The 21,931-nt window shown below is 43.0% G+C and overlaps 2 protein-coding genes across 6 annotated transcripts in view; one reads left to right on the top strand and one right to left on the bottom strand.

Moving 5' to 3' along the window:
* Positions 1-11,095, bottom strand: part of pns (DENN domain containing pinstripe) — a 69,023-nt gene extending 57,928 nt beyond the window's left edge. For all 4 annotated transcript variants that reach the window (XM_055078007.1, XM_055078005.1, XM_050192513.2 and 1 more), the window contains exons 1-6: positions 10,897-11,095; positions 7,163-7,272; positions 5,583-5,753; positions 4,069-4,239; positions 3,620-3,848; positions 2,655-2,780 (exon numbers count right to left, since the gene is read on the bottom strand). In XM_055078007.1, coding sequence (XP_054933982.1) covers positions 2,655-2,780; positions 3,620-3,848; positions 4,069-4,239; positions 5,583-5,753; positions 7,163-7,272; positions 10,897-11,002 — 913 coding nt within the window. In that variant the 5' untranslated portion in view covers positions 11,003-11,095. The remainder of the gene's footprint in view (positions 1-2,654; positions 2,781-3,619; positions 3,849-4,068; positions 4,240-5,582; positions 5,754-7,162; positions 7,273-10,896) is intronic.
* Positions 11,096-11,175: 80 nt separating this feature from the next.
* Positions 11,176-20,688, top strand: LOC126544950 (adenosine 5'-monophosphoramidase HINT2-like). 2 transcript variants are annotated; one of them, XM_050192521.3, is made up of 5 exons: positions 11,176-11,386; positions 11,954-12,091; positions 16,521-16,625; positions 19,152-19,224; positions 20,528-20,688. In XM_050192521.3, the coding sequence occupies exons 1-5, from the start codon at positions 11,267-11,269 to the stop codon at positions 20,617-20,619; spliced, it is 528 nt and encodes a 175-aa protein (XP_050048478.1). In that variant the 5' UTR covers positions 11,176-11,266; the 3' UTR covers positions 20,620-20,688. The 2 variants fall into 2 exon arrangements, with proteins under 2 accessions (XP_050048478.1, XP_050048479.1); XM_050192522.3 differs by lacking the exon at positions 11,176-11,386 and adding an exon at positions 11,654-11,864.
* Positions 20,689-21,931: the final 1,243 nt, after the last annotated feature.

Genomic DNA, 21,931 nt, shown 5'->3' with positions numbered 1-21,931 from the left:
CTGAAAGTGACAATTTTTAAGACAGTGGGAACTATGACTCACTGATGATAGATCAATATAACCATCATCGCCAAATCAACATGATAGTGATATTGAGCTACTAAGTCCTACAGCGATAGCAGCCGTGAGCTAACCTGTGTGGCTTATCGCGTTTATGTTCGAGGCCTACTACACCACTTTGAGCAAGGGCAAACCCACAATGAATTCAGTGATAGCAGCTGTAAATGAACTAACCTGAGTAATTGATCCCAGTGAAGTTCTATGCCTACTGCCCCACTCTGAGCAAAGGCATAGCCTACAATAGCTATTGCTGTATAGCTTAGTGTGATTTACAGTTTGTCATCGTCACCAAAAAACTGCTATCGCTGCAGAATTTGGTGCGATTCAAAACTGATCAATATCGTTATAAAAACAGCTATTACTTAAGAACTAAGTGTGATTTATAGCTCATCATCAAAAACAGCTATTACTGTTGAACTATGTGAAATCCATAGCTCATAATCAAAAACAGCTATTGCTTTAGTACTTGGCATAATTCATAGCTCATAATAATCATCAAAACCAGTTACCACTGTAGAACTTTGTGTGATTTATAGCTCATCATCAAAAACAGTTGTTGCTGTAGAACTTGGCATGATTCATAGCTCATCGTCAAAAACGCCTATAACTGTAGAGCTTGGTATGATTCATAGATCATCACCAATGTCACATTCATTTGATGATGATTTGAATGTAACTCAAATCAGCCACTAAGATTAGTTCAGCTGCAGTGTCATCACAAGGTTCAGACAGATTAACCACAGTCACCACAGCTTATCCGCCTACCTACATAATAAAACCTCGATAATTCGGATTTCACAGCACCAAAAAAAATGTCTGAATGAACCAAATGTCGGATTATCAAGAGTATCAAGAGAACAATAAGGAAATGCTTAGTACATCAACATGCCTTTATTTACTTAAGAAACCAGCAAATCCTGTATCTGTTTTGCATAAAGCAGTGTGGATCATCATCATCATCTCATGACTGATTAGTGAATGCAGTGGTGAAGGCCTCGCAACTTTGTTCACAGTGCTGGTGCAGTGCAAGCCCCATGTTTTTATCTGAGACATGCTTTTCGCATGCGCTCGTCCCGATTATTTTTTGGCTAGTAAACTAGTCACCAAGAGATTGCTTATCTATCACAATGTAGCCGGTGAGTTTGATCCCAGCATGTGGGTCATGTAGAATCACTCATCATCATCGACAGTTTATGGTGTTTGAGAAATTTCGAGCGCAATGCACTGAGTCAAAACGAAACTACTGGTTTGCTGTAGCTGCTGCAGACGAAACTGTCGTTGCTATAGACATAATCATGGACAGCAACTATGCAGTTCTAAAGCACATGGTGAACGTGGTGACAATCACGGCAATAAGCGTAAAAATAAAGGCTATAAAGCCCCAAATAGACGTGATGTGTTTTGGCATTCCTGTCGTTCCTATACGGTTTCCACGGATGACTAATGGCAATACGAACTCTGCCGCTTCGTTTTAATGGGACACTAGCGCTGATTTTGTGTCATGCATTTGCGGGGATTTAGACTCACTGTGCTCTGAGAGTTGTGCGAATTAACCAGTGCGCGGTCAAATATGTTTGCATTAACAAGTTTCATGCCATTAATAATGCATAAGATTGCTGGAACCAGAGGATGAGTCCGAATTATCAAATTTTGCTAATTAATGAGGGTCAAATTAACGAGGTTATACCCTAACGGGAGAAGAGCAAGGCAAAGTGAGAGGCTCAGATTTTTTGCTAGTTACAGCCCCAAAAAGTCAACAGACTATTAAGCAAAAGGAAAGCATATAGCAAGTTAACTGTGTTTCTTAAATGTAGACATATGATAAAAGTGATGGAAAAGACAACTTCTTGCAAGAGGGAACTGAACCTACAACCTTCACGTGATGCATGCAATGCTCTACCAATTAAGCTAGGGTGGCAGCTGTACCCTTGTCCATTTATTTTCTTGTGTATTCATGCAGTTGATCTAGCCCTGGGAGTGCCAGCCAGTGATAGTAACGTAAAGATACACAAGGCTCCGATAAGGTGCCACAGTGAGTGCCTGCGGGTTGTGCTATGAATTAACCAGCACACTGTACGGCCAGGGGAACGTTGAACTCAACAGTTCACTAAAATGGTCCACACGAGCACTGAATTTTATACCGCATGATGGATTAACAGCATAGGGCTGCAGAAGAAAGCAAATATTCACTGATCAATATTTTCGCAGGCTATGCCCTCGCTCACGTTCCTAACTCATGCCCACCCATATTCACCAACACTCACACATGGTCACAGTCACTTCTATTTACGTTTACCAGCGCCCACTCACGTTCATACTTAAATGCATTCCACCCACTGCCACCCACTCACTTGCGTCCACTTACACTCGCCGACAGCCCCTCATGTTCATACTCCAAGTTCACTCAAAACCATTGTCACAGAGTTTCGTTGAAACTCATGTCAACTGGCAATCACTGCTCTTCATACTCCCCTTGCACCCTTCGTCCTTCATTAACAGTCTACCTCACACCTGTGAAATGACTGTGAAGCGAGTACGAGTCGGTGTACTTGCGAGTCAGTATGCCAACCCGGGATCGACAGGGGATGCATTACCTTCAGAGCAGAGGAGGATCTGGTTCTCGAAGCACACGCTGGTGAAGAGCTGGAGGCAGTTCTCCAGGCCCAGTATTGCGAAGAGCTCCCGGAACGAGTAGTCAAAGAAGGGAAGCTCCCCCGTTCCTGCACGACGAGGAAGGTCATTTCTAACTTGAAGGAATGCGCATATGACAATTTCGACTGTCATTTTTTGTGTGTGTACATGTGTTATAGTACTAAGGTATAAATGTGCTAAAACATAGAGGAAACACTGACAAGCATCAGGACACCTTCAACAATACACTATAACACTCGCTTCTATGAACCAGCTTTGGTTTCAGTATCCAGAAAGTGAACACATCATGACATCGTACATGGGTTCGCTTTGTTCCTGCCATCGCTGAGGCAGCTGCACTCACGTGAGCACTGCCGGAAGAAGCATGCTTACCACTCTCATTTCTTTCTTTTCTTTATTACCAAGATCACCATGACTAGCTTCATTGCAAGATGACATCAGTAACTTTTGCTCTGTGTCACAATGTCACAATAACGTAGATGGCACCAGGTCCAGCATTTCGAGATCAACTTTAGCATCAAACTAAATTATCTCGTGCTTTCCAACACTCATTCTTGTTAAGTGCCATCCTTACATAGGCAATATGTGTGTGGTACTTCCAACAACATTGCACATATGTGTCAGCACATGATTGAGCTACGTTTTTCAGCAACCTGTGGAAAGCACACGTGGCCAATTTCCTCCGCTGTGTGCCGCGACACCTGCCGGCAGCCTATGGGTGGCGCAGGAAAGACGCACCATGCCCCTTCTCCGGTTTTCTCGTTGCTTCGGCGACACCGCGTCGCACTTCCCCCAAAACTTGTGAGCAAGGGAGAAGGTATCCGTCTTTCCTAACCGCATGCAGAACGAATCTCATAAACTATGAACTGACAAGCTCAACAACTAAGTGCTGTTAAACGAGACAGACCTGGCCTCTGGCAAACATAGTCCTGGTAGAGGTAGCTGAGGCGCAATGACCGTCCTGGTGGAGGCAAGGGAAGCTCATAGAGCAAGTTGTACACATAGCTCTCAAGGGGCAGTGGTGGGGAGTCGCGCCCCTGCACCAATGACAGCAGCTTCTGTAGCACCGTCCTGCATACGCTGACCAGTGGCAGTGGGGTCACCAGGCAAATTGCTTTGCTCACGTACAGCGTGTCCTGCATTGGCCGAGGGCCCAGGGTAAACAAGAGAGATGCAACGGAACATGAAGGCTGACAGGAGGAGGCTCCAGCTCTAAACACCCATCATAAGATAGACTGATAATCGCATTAATACAGCCAGTCATGTCTAAAGGATGGATGCACTGCCAATTTTTGTTAGTTACAACCACGTGAAGTCAACGAAAAAGGAATCCAGGGAAAAAAAAAAGGTCCTCACCTTGGTTATGTCATACAGGGCTCCCCCGCTCGAGTCTGAAGACTTTGAGGTCGTCATGAGCCGAAACGACCTGGGGAGTGACCTTGACACGGGGGCCTCTGTCTTGATTGCTGCTGTCCGTGATAGTGGTGCCTTGTTCCCGCTTGAGCTCAGTTCCGTCAGGTGCATTGCCTGTTGCAGCAACACAGCATGGATTTATGCCATGGGCCAACAACCACTTACGTGCCAAATCGTTTTCTACAAAAGTTATCAGGCAGGAGTCTCGGTGCTAATGTCTATGAGAGCTGCGAGTATGGCAGTTCTGCCAGCACGGGAATTTCTTTTTTTTTTATTATGAATGCTTACATCACCCATAAGGCATTATTCTAGGGGATTTAGTTACAACTTGAAATGGTCATATTGTTAAAATAGTAATACAAACAACAGGAATTCACCTTAAATAAACATTCGTCATAAATGATGGGCAGCAGTAGTTGGGTCTTTCTAAACTTTGTCCTTCTGGCTTCAAATAGCTTTGTGAAGTTTAAAATCCTTTCTACGAAATACTCCACTGTAAGTGCAACAATTCACAACGATTATGCATGGGCATGGAAGCTTTTTGGCTTCCTGCATTTCAAGGGATATGATTTCTTGAAAATCTAAAAGACTAAAGTGTACTAAGTAACAGCACAAGGACGTCTTAATCTACAAGCAAGAAGATCAGACAAATCCACACATGCTGTACCCATGAAGGCCATGGCAGCTAAACAATCATACCAGAGGGCCCTCTAGCAATTATTATAGTAAACTATAAGCTACAAAGAAAATTAGGCGGTAGTCTAGCATTTGAAATTCTTCAAACACCACAAGAACCAAGGTTAGCATGCATGCTCTGTTTAGAGTGCACTTTGATGGTTCCTTTATTTACGCTCCCAGGTTCATTTTCAATGCAGAAGCTTTAGGACTAAAAAATCATCCAATTCATCACCGAGTTCTCAGCGAGGTGGTCCGACTTCATGACCTCACTCCCCCTCATCCAAGAAGCTTGACATATTCTTAAGAGACCTCATCACAACCTCATCACAACCCGAGATGAGTTTTTTCAATGCCAGTTCAAGGTTGCTTCACTGATGTAGTATGTGTATAGCTGTTTGAAATTTCCCATGCAGACCAGCACAGGCATGTCACCGACAGCGTTTAAACAGTCAATCGCTTCATTCACAATCTGCATTTCCCACAACATGTAACAGTTTGCCATCGAAAAGAGTGGCTGTTTTCCAGACTATGCGCTAGTGTCATTTTCTCTTACTTCTGCAAATTATGGTGTGCAGGATTCCACCAATGCTACACGTGAGTAATTCCAGAAGACCTCGACCTCGCAATCTGACCACATGGAATATTTGACCTCACTCAACCTCACAGCTCAGGTTGAAATTAGCATGCTTTCTAGCCAGTGGGCAATATTACACCTCTCTTTGCGAGGTTGAGGCCAGAGCCTTGAAAAGGTTACACCCCTTTTGCACGTAAGTCCTCACCTGTAATGTCTGCATGGCTGAGCAGATCTGCCGGTCGGTGACCTCCTCGTAGAAGGTGAGCGCCTGGCCGTAAGTCCGTGAGCCATCCTCTCGTGTAATGACAAACGGGTGAAAAAAGGGTTCGCGTGTGTGCTTCTGCGTCCGGAAGGATAGTCCATGTGGCAAGCAGAGCTGCAGGAATGAAAATAACCAGTGGCAAGTCAGTAAAAAACAATGGCTAGTAGCAAAGCAAAAGTGTTAGATCAAATCATTTATAGTGTTATCACAGAAAAAAAGTTATATGAACAGAGAAATACAAGCTGTCCGGCTAAACGTCATCAGGAATGAACAAATAATGGAGGGCTTTATGCAGACAGTACATACTGCACCTTGACGGGCATTGTTCACGCTAGTCACAAATATTTTTTGCATTGTGCACAAATGACTATTTAATCAAGTTTATATGGCAAACTTTTCATCGCCTTCCTTGACCGATAATGACCCACTGCAAAATTTGTGGAGGGCATCGAGAAACATTCGAAAGCCTTGCAAATTAAAAAGATACACATACGACAATATCTCAATGCACAAGTAACTACAGTAGTTTCAATCATAAACCTCGTCATTTAGTAAAGCTGTGCATTTTATGCATGTTTGAAGCCAGGACTTTGCATCTGATGAACACAGATGATGTATGGCAGCTTATCTGACACCTGCCATAGTCTCAGTTAATATTGTTGCTTCAGTGTTTTGATAATTTTTGTAGTTGTTACCATGTGCAGAAACAAAAAAAGAAATATAAGAATGTAAGAAAAATAAAATTAAAAAAAATTAAATTGCATGGTATGTGGTTTATGAATATTGTAAAGGGGAGGAGTAAGGAGCTAACACCTGGTACTACCAAGATTACTTTCTCTGTGGATGATCAGTTACTGCAAATTGGCTATGGAAAACACGAAAATTTTGTCACTGAGACTGTCCTGCTAGCTTTAGCTTTTCGACTGCACTGAGCTTGACGTCAACACATGTTGGTCAAAGTGGGGTGCATAACTAGTCTGATTGGTGGTAGTTTCGATTGGAAGAAAAAAAAAAAAAAAAAAGCAATCAGCCCTGTAACTCTGAGCCATCCTACCCTTTCACTTCATCATAAATAAAGCTTGGTTTCACTGCTTAAGGCTGTAACTACAGGATTGTTTTCTGTGTTGTTGCTTCACATGTAACAACCACACAGTTATTCAGTATGCAGCCACATACTGATACAATCTGATACAAACCTCAAAATTTTGGTTGGTTTGCTCAATTTACAGCATGTGTCGAAACCACTTTAAGCTAAACCTTTTTGGTCATTTAGACTCTTTGGCATCCCAGGGCAGGCAAATCTAGCGTAATTAAAACTATAAAATGTTTCGGATGCAGTGAGTCTATGCTAAATTATCTTTTCCTGCCTCCCTTAAAAGCCAGCTGACAAGTCGGTGCATTAATGGGTGTTCCCCAACATAGACCAATTGGCTGTGCACAATGTCGAGGCATTGATTGTACATGACGAGTTCCTGCTGTTCTTTGCAAGTGTAAATAATTTTCAAGTAAGAGGCAAACCTTACCATGCCGATGGCACTGGGGTCGAAGGGGTTCCAGGAGACATTCTCGGGGTAGTGCGCTAAAACCTTGCCCTTGTAGCAACGGTCTAACGGTGTGAAGTGTAGGTGGTCACCTGGACAGAGAAACACCCTGAAGTCAAGTACCCACCCATTGCTGCAGCCTCAGCCGTTACGAATTAGCCTGAGCAAATCTTTCATGCGCCCCCTCATACTTCTGCGTTTCCCAACCACACCTTCCCACAACAATGCAAGAGGCAAAATACCACTGAACCTCAGTATAACAAATCAATGAATATAATAAACTAAATTAAAATTTCGTTGGCCATGCTGTATTTTATTGAGAGTATTCTCCTAGTACCATAAAAAAACTTTAAAAATGCAGGATGCTACACAGAATCGGCTATAGTGAGGCCAATTTTTATTTTGAACATAGCTAAATAGGCTGCCTTCTGCTAGCAAAGATATCCAATTCAGTCACTGACCAATTTGCAATATGTCTAATAAGATGAATACCACTTATAATGAATCTCGGATATAACAAACATTTTTGTGTCAGGCGCGACTTTGTCACAACAAGGTTTGACCGTAACATACATTTCTGTGATGAATGTCTAAAATTATCTTTAAAGAGAAATTAGGTACAATATCATCATTTTTATTGACAAATTTTCATACCAGTGGCCAACAAGATGGCTGGTGTATTTAAGAATTACTTCTGCATAAGCCTGTTACTTTATCATCCACTGTTGGTGACCAGCTGGGGAGAGCACCAACCGCTCGGACCACTGACGAAGCTCAACAGTGGAATACATTTGCTACATTGTCTCGGCCCAGAAATTGTGTGATAACCAGCAATATGATTATTATTGAACAAAATTTAAATGTTTGATGACTCAGAATTATTACTGTCAAGCTACATGTATATGGTAGGACTTCAAAATAATGAACACAGATATAATGAATCATACAATATAACAAAGTAAATCTAAAACATCAATGAATATATGTTTATGACCAATATATTAAATGTATGTTTGAGCCAAATGCAACTCTGCTATAACGAGATTTGACCGCATTTGCAGAATTTAAGTGTGCCACTAATCAAAGCCTAAACTTTTGCTACAAACTCAACTTTGCACCCCCAGATTTTGAAAAGTCAGCACTCAGAATCTGCTGCAAAATGGACTGCTATTCATTTGGCATGAGCCTGCACTGTGGAAAAGCGTGCCACAGAAAAATGCTAACATTCTAGAATGAAAATGCAAGTTCTACCTTTCTAAGATCAGGAAGCTAATACACCTTCATGGTTTTACAATGATTTATTAAAAATTAAAAGAAATTATGGGGTTTTACATGCCAAAACCACGACCTGATTATGAGGCCTGGTGTAGTGGGGGACTCCGGATTAATTTTGACATTCTGGCGTTCTTAATGTGCACCTAAATCTAAGTACAAGGGCATTTTTGAATTTTGCCCCCATAAGAATGTGGCTGCCATGGCTGGGGTTCGATCCTGCAACCTCATGCTTAGCAGCGCAACACCACTACCACTAAGTAGGGTGAGCGACAATGATTTGTTAGCTTTGGGGATGGTACGATAGATAAGTTTTGCTCTTGTTCATTGGTCGCTCAATAAGGGAGGGAGGCATAACGCAGTACACCACCAGACCAAGGCCTGCCCTACCATGGGTTCTCGGATGATCGCTTTTCGTGATATCTGTTTCAGTGCATGCTTATTGGCTGGCTGAGCACACGTCAGGCAAAAGCGATAGCATCGCTGAAAGTGATTGTCCGAGAATACGTCCCCAGGAGGCTAACAGGTTGCAGTGTGAGCAAATTGATTGACAACTCGAAGCACAGGAACACTGAATAACACAATCTTTAATCAGCTGTGAAGTTTGTTTGTGAGAAACCCGCATAGGTTTCCTTCGTGGATTTGTGCTACATTCGGGTGGATGACAACTTTCCCTCTAAAAAATATATGACATTGAAAGCAAATAACCAGTAATAAAGATTGCCTGCTTCTCTACTTCTGATTCAAGCAATAATGCTAACAGCATTAGTGCCATCTATAAGTAGGCAATGTAACCATGTAGTTAAACAGAACCACTTGAAATGTATGTTGACCAAAATAAATGAGAGTCAGTGAAAAAAAAGAAAAGAAAACAAGGCTGCTATTACTGCCAACAACATTTGCAATACTACTGCAGTTTTCACAAATTATCACCGAAAATGTATTTCTTCCATCAACATGCACTGAATATATCAGGCAATGACTAATGCCGGATGAATAATATGTGGAAGGGAAAGTTCTAAGCAATGTGGTTTTGAACGACATCCGAGGCCGAGCAGTCACATTCACGCAGCTGCAAGGTTTCAGGAAGTGAACGACGATCAAGAATTAAAAGAAAAGGGCAAAAAAAGCCGCTACGCCACAGCTGTTTAGAGGCATAGCAAGCATTCAATGTGCGCACGTGTTATTGTGGAATGCGGTTGCCATGGAAACTGTGAAGCTCACACATGGCTCACACATGACTCACACAAGCGAGTACACAGGATGCAGTTCAGCTGAAATGCGTTACTATCTAAAGTGAAACCTAAACCGTGACTCTTCTATTGATGACATTGCACAAAACAAATTCGCACATAATCAACAATGTAACATCAAGGTTTCCACTTCATTTTAAATTATAGAAAATAAAGCCGATGCATTTGCGTAGATCTGATAAAGGCAGTGGTGCTATATGCGGCAAATTATGCAAAGAAAGCGCAGGTCGTTTTACAGGTAAAAATATCGCGCCATCACGAATTTCGTAACCTAATTAGCAGACACCTGCAGCTGTGCGGGAACACCATAATTAAGTGGTTAATAAAAAAAAAAGGAGAAAAGTGGTAAAAGGCTCCCGGTTCCGAGAAGATTGCTACACCGATTCGGCAAATGACGACGTCCTGTAGCACGTGTAATTAGCGACAGACGTTCGAAGAAGAGGCGATCGGAACGCATACACACACACATATATATATATAGAACGCATTCAACGCGTTCGATATCTAGGACACCGCGTGAATTATTTCGACATCAAGAGCGTTCAGTTTAAGCGCACGTGCGCGCAGAACGGTGCACTTCAAAAGGATGCGGGCCGAAGTTCTTGAGAAAAATCACGCATCTCCGAATTCGAAAGACGCACGGCATCCCGACACCGTTTCCCGTCCGAGGAATTTCAAAATCCGGGTTGCGGAGAAAGCGACGGCGAAAGTGAGGAGGGGGTACGCAGTTCGTCGACAATGCGCGCTGTCGCGAACAACGCGGGTTTCCTGGGACGACTGTCGACGGGTCACGATTTACGGACGGATGCGCGCAGTACCTTTTTCTTTTTCAACAATCGAAATGTTACTCGTGCACACGACAAGATTGCACAGTCTACGAGCGCAACGTGCGAGCTCAGATTGATCGTGCAATATCGCAGGAAGCTGCGTTAATCGCAACCCTGCGCTTAAGATTGGAGGAAACAGAACAAGAGTGAAACAAACTTGTGCGTGCGTTTCCGCGCAGAAAGTCAAGGCTGGCTGCAGCGATTGCTCGAAGATGCACTCGCGCACGACCGACTAGGGCTGGCACAACATTTCTGAGGGTTCACTGGTCCCAGCTTCGCGTTGCAAAACATAAACCAGCGCATTTTTTACACCCAATCAGCTTCGCAATCGGTGCTACGGAGACCCACAAGCTTGCAGTCTTACCCGAGAGAGCGTCAGGTTCGAGTCCCGATTCGAGGTCTAGACCGCAGACGACGAAGTAGTCGGCCAGCCGCTTCTCGGACGCGAACACCGACCCCAAAGAAGTCATAGCTCCGTGGTGAGGACACTAGGCGCCCGAGCCTGACATTGTTTTCAGCTCGCAGGGCTGCCCCTCCGCGCCGCCATGTTGGGCAGGCATTTAACAGCGTCAGCACGCATGCGCGCGCAAGCAGCGCCACTGCGTAGTGGCGAAAACAAAACCAGCTGCCGCTTTGCAACCTGCTGCAATGCGGCCTCCGGGATTGCCAAACAGTTATCAAATCTCGGAGGTCGCGGCCGCGAACGTGTGGCAGTCCTCACGGCATGCACTACCATGGCACTACCGTCAGCTGATTTAGCCCGGAAAGTTTGTGTAGCAATATTTTCTCGCCCTTTGAACGCACAACTAAGATGTTCAGGCTCAGGTATGCAGAAGAGACTGCTGTGTCTTACGGTAAGGCTCAGGTGACCTGCGATAGCCTTTCTTCAACTTCAAATTTGAAGTTCGAAGTTCATTTTTTTGTTGGTTTATCACGGCAGCCGGACTGAGTTTAAAGGGTTCAACACGGAGGTTTCTGTTTTCTGTGGAATCTCCTGAGGATTTTGTAATGCGATGTAAAGTGACGCCGCTCGCTTGATAAAAAAAAAGAGGGACACCGAAAACACTATCGTAGCAATGTGCTGTGGGCATCGCAGATTGATTTCTCCCCGTCTCGCGTTGCGAACGTGCGGGACGGCACACGTACGATGCCCCTCGTGCTATCAACGCGGAAAGAAAAACAATCGGGTCCGAGGACACGCGCTCGGACGAGTTTTGTTGTTGTTACATCGCCGCCCTTCCCCATCAACTTGGCGGCTTCGTTTTTCTGGATCAACGCGTTCGGATTCGCGTTCTCGATCGACCTCTTTGTCGAAGGCGCTATCTCCGAATGGTATGCTGGCCAATTAAACTAGTGCCGGTGCTATCGCCGTGATGCCGCTGTTGTTTCTGAGTTGCCTGGTGGCCGGTGTGCTCTTGCAGAGTTCGAAATCGTCCAGCAGCGGCAGCGACGAAGTCGCCAAGGCCAAGAATGCAACCGCGTCCGTCGGCAAGCCGACCATCTTCTCCAAGATCCTTGACGGCAGCATACCGGCCGACATCATTTACAAGGACGACAAGGTATGAGAGTTATGCGGAACTATAGGGGATCTTGCTCCCAGCACATCGGTATCCGGCAAAATAAGTTATACGGGCGCCACACAGCGCACTTATAATCGCGATCAAGCCTGCATGATCCGGACTTCTCGGATCGCGATTGGTTACTTTGCGCAAGCTGCGCGAGGCAGCCAATTGCAGTCGAGAATTTCGATCCGGATCGGGCTTGATCGCTATCGAAAGTGGTCGTGTGACATCGGTATTAAATTCTCTGCGATGAGTGCTCCGAATCCGATTGCGTTTATATATATATACTTCGCCCAGCTGCATCAAATACAGCCTGTAAATAATTTTCTTTACTCTCATAGATTTATAGAAACGTGTGAACAGAGCTAGCATGTGTGATACAAGAATGGAAGGAATGTCGAGACACCTCATTGCTTAACAAATGTTCCAGGCCATGAACATGTGCGTCATCAGCCTGACGTAGCATTCTTGACAGCAAAGTAAATCGAGCGAGCGCAGAGTTTTTAAGAAAGGAAATGCAAACGAGGCAGATTACGATAATTGTTGTGGGAGAAGATAAGCCCCCAAAGGGTGCAAACTTATTTAAGAGTGTAGGTACAGGGTTCAAGACTACGTAGCTTGCATGTCCATGCAGCTAACCCTCTATATACCTAAGCGTCGTCTTGAACTCAGCAACTGTTCTCCAGCATTACTTTTTCGTGCTTTGCAGCACACCGCTTACTCAAATGCTGCAGAGATAACTCTCTATAACCTTAAAGAACCTTCTACAGGGTTTTGCATAAGGATCAGTGGGGTTACAAAAATGAAAATATTGGTCGAGATTAATTGCTGTTCACTTTGTTACACTATGGATATCTGTTCTACCAAAAGCGTTTATGTTGCAGATCTTAAGGGACCCTGAAACGATTTTGTAAACACGTACCGAGTCATTAGAGTAGGTCCATCTGATCATTAATTGACGCATCTAAGTGCTCCGTGTAACGTGTGTAATTTATTATAAGGTTTTAAAAATGTACAGTGCTGCCAATTGCAGCACATCGCTCGGCAGAATTTTAAGCTGCCCCTACCCATTTGATGTCATTTTCCCTAATGACATTAGTAGGGCGAGCTATCCGATTGGCTGCCCAGGGCGTGTCATCAGTAATGTTTCCAACTTTTGTTTGATATAATAGCTGGAATGTTAGTTAATCTATTTCTATAAAAAGAAAGTAACAGAGAATGTACAAGAACAATTTCTCACTACACTTAAGCACTTCCGGCACACAGCAAGCGTCGTCTGCTTGTGTTACAACGTGCTCCATTTTGACGAGAGCTCTGCGCCCAGAGTTAGTCTCAGTCTTTTTGTGAGCACCATGATTTAACTTTGTTGCATTAAGGGCTGCAAACGTAGCGACTGGCAATATGTCAAGCTGCGACATCGTGTCCCTCTGCAAGGCAGCAGACGAGCAGAATGGCTGCACCGCATCATACTGTAGCTATCCGAATGGCGCCAGAGTTTGCGCATTTGCGGCCATCACTTTACACTGGAAGATTACTACCACAACAGCGTTTTGCGAGTCCGGTATTCAGGTAAACGCAAGAGCAAGGGGACAGGGCCTGACCCTTTGACCGTGCCGTTTCACGGGATGAGCAGAAGTGCAAACATGAATGGTGCACGTGGTGCAGCCACCTGGTGGCACAGAGCTCAACCAGACACAGTAGCAGTAACGAAGCATATTGTTCCTTGCTGCTAGTGTAAATTTTTTGCAAGAGCATAACCGTTAACACGTTTTTGTAAATGTTTAAAATGTTTTACACTTGGTTAGAGCAATATTAGCTCTTTGTTTGGCTGGTTAAGCTCAGCGCCAACGGGTGGCTGGACTGTGAAGACTGATCGGGCAGCTCACGTATGTCTGCGCTAAAGTTCTTTCATCAGCTTGAGTTTATGCCTCCACTGTTCCGTTGAAACGCCTAGCTTGCCTAGGGTTACCGGAATACCAGACACGCTCGGTGCTGCGACAGAATGCTCGCAACGCATGCTGCTTCGATAGCTGTCGCTTGGGATTGACTGCCAAGCAGCTGGCGTAGAGGTTGTAGAGGCTTTGCGTGCTCACTCTTAGAGAATTGGAAGTAGACGACATGACGTGCCATCATGACGCAGAGCCACTGAAGGCGGAGCTTAGCCCTGATCACTCAGTGAACAAGTTGAGGAGAAAATGCATGGCTATGGAAGAGGGTAACTTGTAATCATCCGTAGCTATCTTAAAATGAGACATTTCACACAAATTGTGGTGCGAATGATTAACTTTAGTTGTATTCTACGCGTCTACAAAATTTTTCCGAACCGTTTCAGGGGCCCTTTAAGAGGTGATTATAGTGGTTAGGGCACACAGTGGGTATAACTCTTTCCATGCTGCGAAAGAAGAAAATTGTACCAAATTTACTGGCATTTTTTTTTTCGCTCAGTTTGTAGAGCTTGTTTTTCTGAATAAAACAGCACCATTATTTCAATTCAATGGGGTTCCTTTATTTCACAAATTGAATAATAAGATAGGTTGAAGAAGGCTTCACTGCATGGCCCTAGTGTGTTGCAAAAATGCGTTTTGCAGGGCTCGATACACTATGAAAAAAAAAATAGAGAATACAAATAAGAGATAAGCTAAACGTTGCAAAAACCTGCACATGAATAGTGGCTACTTTTACACAGCTCATAAAGCAGTAAGTAGGCTGTCTTCGTGTGATAGACTCACGGGCAACTGCAAGGTTCTCTTGGCCATCCATAGAATAGTTGTCATTGGACTCCTCAGATGAGCACACATCACTTTCTGTTTCTGAGCAAAACTCTATAGAGCTGTGGTCCAATGAGGAGTCGTCAAAATACTTACTTTTACGTGCACTTTCATTGCTTCAGTTTGAGGAGGCATCCATGCTTTATGCGTGGGTGTCAGTGGCGGCAAGTATAATCAGAGGCAAGACACAAATGGCACAACACGGACAAGTGTGGGTATCTGGTGTCAGGAATCACAACTAGATGCAATAAGAAGAATATAGTTGTCATAGGTTCACTGTGTGACAAATTTTTGTATATGACAACTATAGTTGTCATTGGTTATATTGGTACAAAATTTCACTATACTTGTCAACGGGAGGTAAAGGATTAAGCCTTCCCTCCTACCGATAAAGGTATGTTTGTAACTGTAAAATCTTCCTTGTCAACTTTGGCCAGTATGATGGGAACAGCTCCAGGAGGTAGCAGCTATTGTTAAGAGGAAGCTTTAGCTCTGCCCCAACTCTGATACCGCCTATTCAAATATATGTAAAATGCAGAAACACTTTTCTGAGATAGCCCCTTGGTAGATGTTAATGAAATTTGTTAAATTTAAAAGCGAAAGTTAAATTCTAGTGACTGTTGGAAGCAGAATTTCGATTTAGGGCCTGAATTCTTTCTAGGAAATTTTCAAAAATTTGTAAGTTTAAAAAGAATAGAAGCACGAAGCTTACAAAGTCCTAGCTCTGCACCTAGAACAGATATCGCAGTTCTGGGAACTCCATCTATTAGAGCATCCAAAGGAGACAAATTTCATGTCAATGTATATCTAACATAAATCTGTTGCAACGTTTATATAAGGGTTTTGCAAAAGTTGTACTCACAAATTAGTTGTCTATTTGAATGCCATGTATAATATATCAGTTTTTTCCACTTTAGATTTACTGTTAGGTAGAACTTACAGAGCTGTGATATCATTTTCACTGCTGAGTTAGAGAGTTATAAACTAAATTCGTTTTCTAAATAACTTGCAAATTTTGTGAAATTCTATTAAAAAATTGACGACCTAAATAAAAAAGTTTGCCACGAACACTCACTAAATCTTAACTTTTTCTTTTAAATGCAACAGACCTATCAAATTTGGTGCAGTGGTTGCCGAGAAAAACTATTTCTCCTTGCCTATGTACTTAGATAGGAGGCCCAGAGCTAAAGCTTCCTCTTAAATGTGAAATGCTATACAAGGGTGACATCAGCCAGGCTTCAGCTGAACTTATGCAGCCTCAACAAGTGCAAGTCTTTACTGATTATTGCTTAGTGAGCAAAGCAAACAATTTTGCGCAACTCGTTAGGTTGTTTGTCCGATTCATGCTGAGATCAGCACTGAGCAACAATCTTATTAACGCATCTGTGTGCTTGTGCAAGCTATAAAAAGGGCTGTGATGATCAGAATGAATATCATCAATGCATATCACTTGTGATGTGTTAGAAGACGGTTATGATGGCAGTTAAGCATTTAATTGAAATGAAAACACTGTATTGATTGCAGTGAGTATCATCAATGTACATCACTGATGTAAAACAGTTTATTTCTTACCCAGCCACCTTACTTGTAAAACTGTTCAAGTCTAAAATTGGGCCTGTATACATGGCAGACTGCAGTTTTTAATCGTCTCTATGCAGTGCATTGCCTTTCGGGATGTGAATCCTCAGGCTCCCGTACACTTCCTGGTGATCCCAAGGAAGGCACTTCCCATGCTTGACTCGGCCACTGAGGAAGACGTTCAGGTAATGCTGCTACCTACATTTTTTATTTTCATATTACCTACACTTTGCTTACGTTAAAATGACCCTGCAACGCTCAACACTTTTTGAACATGGAAAGACTGCTCTCCGGAACACCTGAGCAAAATATTTATTTATACATGCTGCAACCCTAAGAGGGTTATCACAGGAATACCTGTACGTGCAGCAGGGAGCCAGCAGATTCAGTCAAAATATATCCTGCCCTTTCCTTCAAGTTCCCAAAACCCTAGAAACTTTTTTTTCTTACTCTTGCACAAGAGTAATCATCATGGCTACCGGGTGAATTTCTTTATGCCACAACTCAGTAGTGCCTCCAACAAAAGCAAAAGTGGACAAATCTCATCGTTATGATGCTGTCCCGTGTCAATGCTTTGCTTTTTGCTGGTGTCTGTTCATTCCAGATTATTATAGTTATCAAGTTGCCGCACAGCACAGGATGTGCCTACAGTATCCAAAATTGTTTGACCATTGTGGCCAATTTTATAGCAAAGGATCTGATCAAATTGTGCACACATCGCATATAATGTTGTACATTTTTGAATGTATGGAATTACTCTGGAACATTTGGTGAGACATGTAAATTACATATGTGCTTGAAAATAAAGAGTGTGATTCTTAACCTCTGCTTTTGGCAGTGATTATCCTTCTTCACTATCAACACTTGCTCTGAAATGCGATGGTGGTGCATGCCACCAAACCTGTTCTTTTTACCTTTCTATAGGGAATCTCTTTTAGTGCTTTTTTGCCCTAAGCCACAATATTCAAAATAGAAAGATTGCTTCATTGCCTGCTTTCTTTTGTTTGTGTCAGCAGTTTTCCAGCTGGCTTCTACTAGTCTCCACCATAGATTGATTTGTGTGTCTTCTCCTGTCTTTTAAACGGTCCCTGAAATGGTTCAGACAAATTTTGTAGGCACATAAGGTACAGCTACAGTAAATCATTCAAACCACAATTTGTGTGAAGCGTCTCATATTAAGAGAGCTATGGATGATTACAAGTTCATTCATTTTCTCCTCAACTTGTTCGCCGAGTGATTGGGACTAAGCTCCACCTTCACTGGCTCTGCGACATAATGGGATGCTGTGTCGTCTGCTTCCGGTTGTCGTGGAGCCAGTACACAGAGCCTCTCCAACCTCTCCACCAGCTGCCTCTCAGTCGATCCCAAGCGAGAGCTATTAAAGCAGCATGCATTGGGAGCATTCTATCGCAGCGCCGAGCATGTCCTGTATTCTGGTAACCACAGGTTAAGTGAACGTTTTGATGGATGGGTGGAGGCGTAAACTAAAGCCCCTCCATACTACTATTGCTGTGATGAAGGAGCTTTAGTGTAGACATACGCGAGTGGACTGATCAGACTGCACGGTCCGGCCACCTGGTGGTGCAGAGCTTAACCAGCCTAACAAAGAGGTAATATCACCCTAACCAAGTGTAAAACACCTTAAACATTTAGAAGAACAATCTGTTCATGATTACGCTCCTGCCAAAAATGTACGCCAGTAGCAAAGAATACACTTTGTTACTGCTGTATTAGATCTGTTTAGTTGAGCTCTGTGCCACCAGGTGACTGCACTGAGCAGACTGTTCACGTTCACACCTCTGTTCTTCCCATGAAACGCCCAGGCCCGGTTCACTTGCGCTTGCATTTACCTGACTACTGGACACGCGAAACACAATTGTGGTGGTGATCCTCCTGCATAAAGTGACAGCTGCAAATGCGCAAATCCTCGTGCCGATTGGATACCGACAGTCCGATACGCTGCAGCCACTTCGCTCATCTGCTGCCTTGTGAATGGACATGATGTCGCAGCTTTACATATTGCCAGTCACTATGTTTGCAGCCCAAGGGTTACAGTAACAAGGGTTAACCATGGAGCTCTTGTCAACACGGAGCTCCTAGTAACGTTGCAGAGCCTGTTGTGACACAAGCAGATGGTACTTGCTGTGTGCTTGAAGTCTTGCACATAGTGGTAAATTGTCCTTTTGCTTTATCTTTCTATTTTATATTTTATAAGAACAAATTAAATAACATTCCAACTGTTACGAACAACATTTGTTTGCCATAAAGTTGGAAAAATTATCAATGACACACCCTGGGCAACCAGTCAGATAGCTTGCCCTTCTGGCGTCATATGGTCATCTCGCATCAGCTGGTCAGGGGCGGCTGAAAACTCAGCCAAGTGAAATGCTGCAATCGGTAGTGATGCAAATTTTTAAATCCTTATAATAAATTGCATGCTTTACGTGGAGCATGTGTAGTCTGGTTTCTGGAAGGTCTCTGTATGCTGTGGTGTCAGCCATCTTTTCTTGCTGTTTTCTTTACATGGAGCATGTGTAGTCTGGTTTCTGGAAGGTCTCTGTATGCTGTGGTGTCAGCCATCTTTTCTTGCTGTTTTCTTTTTTGTTACTAACTATAGATGGGGCTTTGTGTTTCTCATCAATTTCAAAATACTCACATGATTGTTTTGCTAATGTTGGGCAATATTTGTTTTCTTTCCTTCTGCAATGTAGCTGCTGGGCCACTTGATGCTCACAGCCAAGAAGGTTGCAGCACAAGAGAACCTTCAGGATGGCTACAGGCTAGGTACTGCTGTGTTTTTGTGCCAATACGTCCGTGACAAAGAAATCTACATATGAGTAACAGTAGAGTTGGGGTGCATTTAGTGTTCCCATGTCATGAATAGCTGCTTAACAGCATCCTTGAAGAGAACCGCATATAACCACTGTATCTTGCCAGTAGTAACCTAAAGATCTGTAACTTTGAGAATAAAAAAAAAATTTGAAAGTAAGCTAAGGGCTGCACAACAAAGTGACAGAATGGAAGATGATGCACCAATAATTAAGCGAGTACTGGGATGACATATTCGGTTTGTCATTTTTGCTTTGAATGAAGGCCTCTAACTAGTAGAAAAAATACTTCAGATAACTGTAATACAGTTGACTCTTGTTATGACGAATTCGCAGGTGATACAATAGTTTCATTATATCTGATATTTGTTATAAACATATATCATATGTTACACTGTAATATCAGTGAGGCAAAATGTTATTTACTTCATTAAACCTGATAATTCCTTATATCCATGTTCGCTCCAGTGAGGTTTGGCTGTACTTGATTTTGTGAGCCAGTTCTGGCTTGAGTACCCAGGAGGTAGATGCATAATGACATCATGATACATTAGCTTGCCCTGTGGCTGGCACATGCGAGCTTAGTAAAAAAATAATGTTAATATTTTTATGAGCACCTTATCATACGTAGGTTCATTGTTACATGTCAAATATGTTTAATCTGTGTTATGATGCCGCAATGATGTCAGCACCAGGTCCACATTTACGTGTGTATACTAGCTTTGGTATCAAGTTAAAATATTGTTCCCAGACTTAATATTTACTAAATGTTGTTCTTTTATTGCAGGGTACATGGTAGACTTTCTGCAGCTTCGTAAAGATTTCTCAGTACTTACTTAAAAGACTAGATGGCAGCATTATGAATTAGAGAGCAGACATGGCAAGCTGATGTCATAGTTGATATTTAGAGTAAGAAGTGGAGTTTGGCAGGTCATGTAATGCTCAAGCAGATAATCAGTGGCCTATTAGAGTAACTAAACAAGTGTTGAGGAAAGGGAAATGCACTGAAAGGCACCAGTAAATTAGGCGATGTGATGAGGGTGTGAAATTCCAAGCAGTGACATGAGTTGAGTGATGCAGAAGAGCCAGCTCCATTTTTCGACGAAGCTGTGCTGCTGTTTTGGGAGAGGGCTGTCTGCTTGTTGTCCCCACTCATCAGTGACCAAACATGAAATATTTGAAGGCAGTGACATGCCTGAGTCATTTTTGTATATATTTTGCTTCTGAGTGAAAGGATATTTTTTTCCCTTGCTTTGCAGTGGTGAACAATGGGAAGCAAGGCTGCCAGTCTGTCTACCACCTTCACCTGCATGTCCTTGGTGGTCGCCAGATGGGCTGGCCACCAGGATAACTGGGTGAAACAGTGCCAGAGAGTCATGCTACCTGCCTTTTTGTTAGAAATAAATGTGGTACTACCTTTCTTGTGACAAATGTCCTCTAAGGGGCCCTGTAATGCCTTTTGAGAAAGGTGTGGATTGTGTCCGGTGTTAAAGGTCATCATCTCATGAAATATTTTATAGCAAAACTATCAAATGTGACAGTTTTTCGTTGCCTAACTGTACCCACTCTGGTCTGGCAATATTTTTGGCCTCAATGAAAAAAAGATTAGAAGGAAAAAAGTTCAGCCCCTTACAAGGAATTGAACCTGGGCCCGCAGCATGGGGAGCAAGAAGCTTTATGGCAGCATCACACACGTACACTACCAGAAAGGCGTTACATCTCTTCAGCTGTTCACTTCATTGGTCTGCATTGTCGTTAAGGTAGTGATTGTGTTTTCTGCCTGCGTCTTAATATTTACAATACCTCTTATGATCGGGGAGTATGCTGCATGAAAAGGTGCATGTTCTTGAAGCTGTGTTTTGACATGGCCTGCAACCTTGCTCAGCCTAACGGAGCAGTCAATGTTTTAACAGCACAGCCTTTGTGTGCATGTTTGACTAATAAAAGAAACAGATTTTTTTTGCTGTTGCCACAACCTAAATTAAGTATGAATTGTGCATGGGGTTTACATGCCCAAACCAAGATCTAATTATGAGGCATGCTGTAGTGGGTGACTCCGGATTAATTTTTACCACTTAAAGTTCTTTAATGTGCGCCTAAATTTAAGTACACTCGCATTTTTGCACTTCACCCCCACCGAAATCTATCCACTGCGGCAGGGATTGAACCAGTGACCTCAAGCTCGGCAGCACAGTTCTACAGCTATTAAGCTGCCGTAGTAGGTGCTGATGCCATGGTCTTCAAACTTATTTATGAACATACATTTTCCAATGCATAATATGGTGAAAATAACTTCTCCTATAAATGAAACAGTGTTTCATTCACTCAATATATAAATATATCTAAGTACACAATTTCAAGCATGTCTTTAATACTGAAGGTTAATTTTAATTTGGTTCAGTGATTAGCGCTCGTCCTGTCGTCTTTTCTGTCTTTGTCCCTGCTATGTTGCGCTAGTCTTTTGAATAATGATGGCACACCAACTAGCCCAGCTTTCTGCCTTGATCAGTGAAAGCAATTTCTTTGCTTCTATAGGATCACATAAAGGTTCAGGGACCAATCTAGGCAACCACCAGGTCACCTTTGTCTTACGTTGCAAGGGCGCAGCAGGTCACCTATGTTTTACGTTGCAAGGGTGCAGATCTTGGATGGACTTTACGTTT

The sequence above is a fragment of the Dermacentor andersoni genome, chromosome 10, assembly GCF_023375885.2.
Source record: "Dermacentor andersoni chromosome 10, qqDerAnde1_hic_scaffold, whole genome shotgun sequence".
Taxonomy (NCBI): domain Eukaryota; kingdom Metazoa; phylum Arthropoda; class Arachnida; order Ixodida; family Ixodidae; genus Dermacentor; species Dermacentor andersoni.
This window is presented reverse-complemented; position numbering and strand designations above follow the sequence as displayed.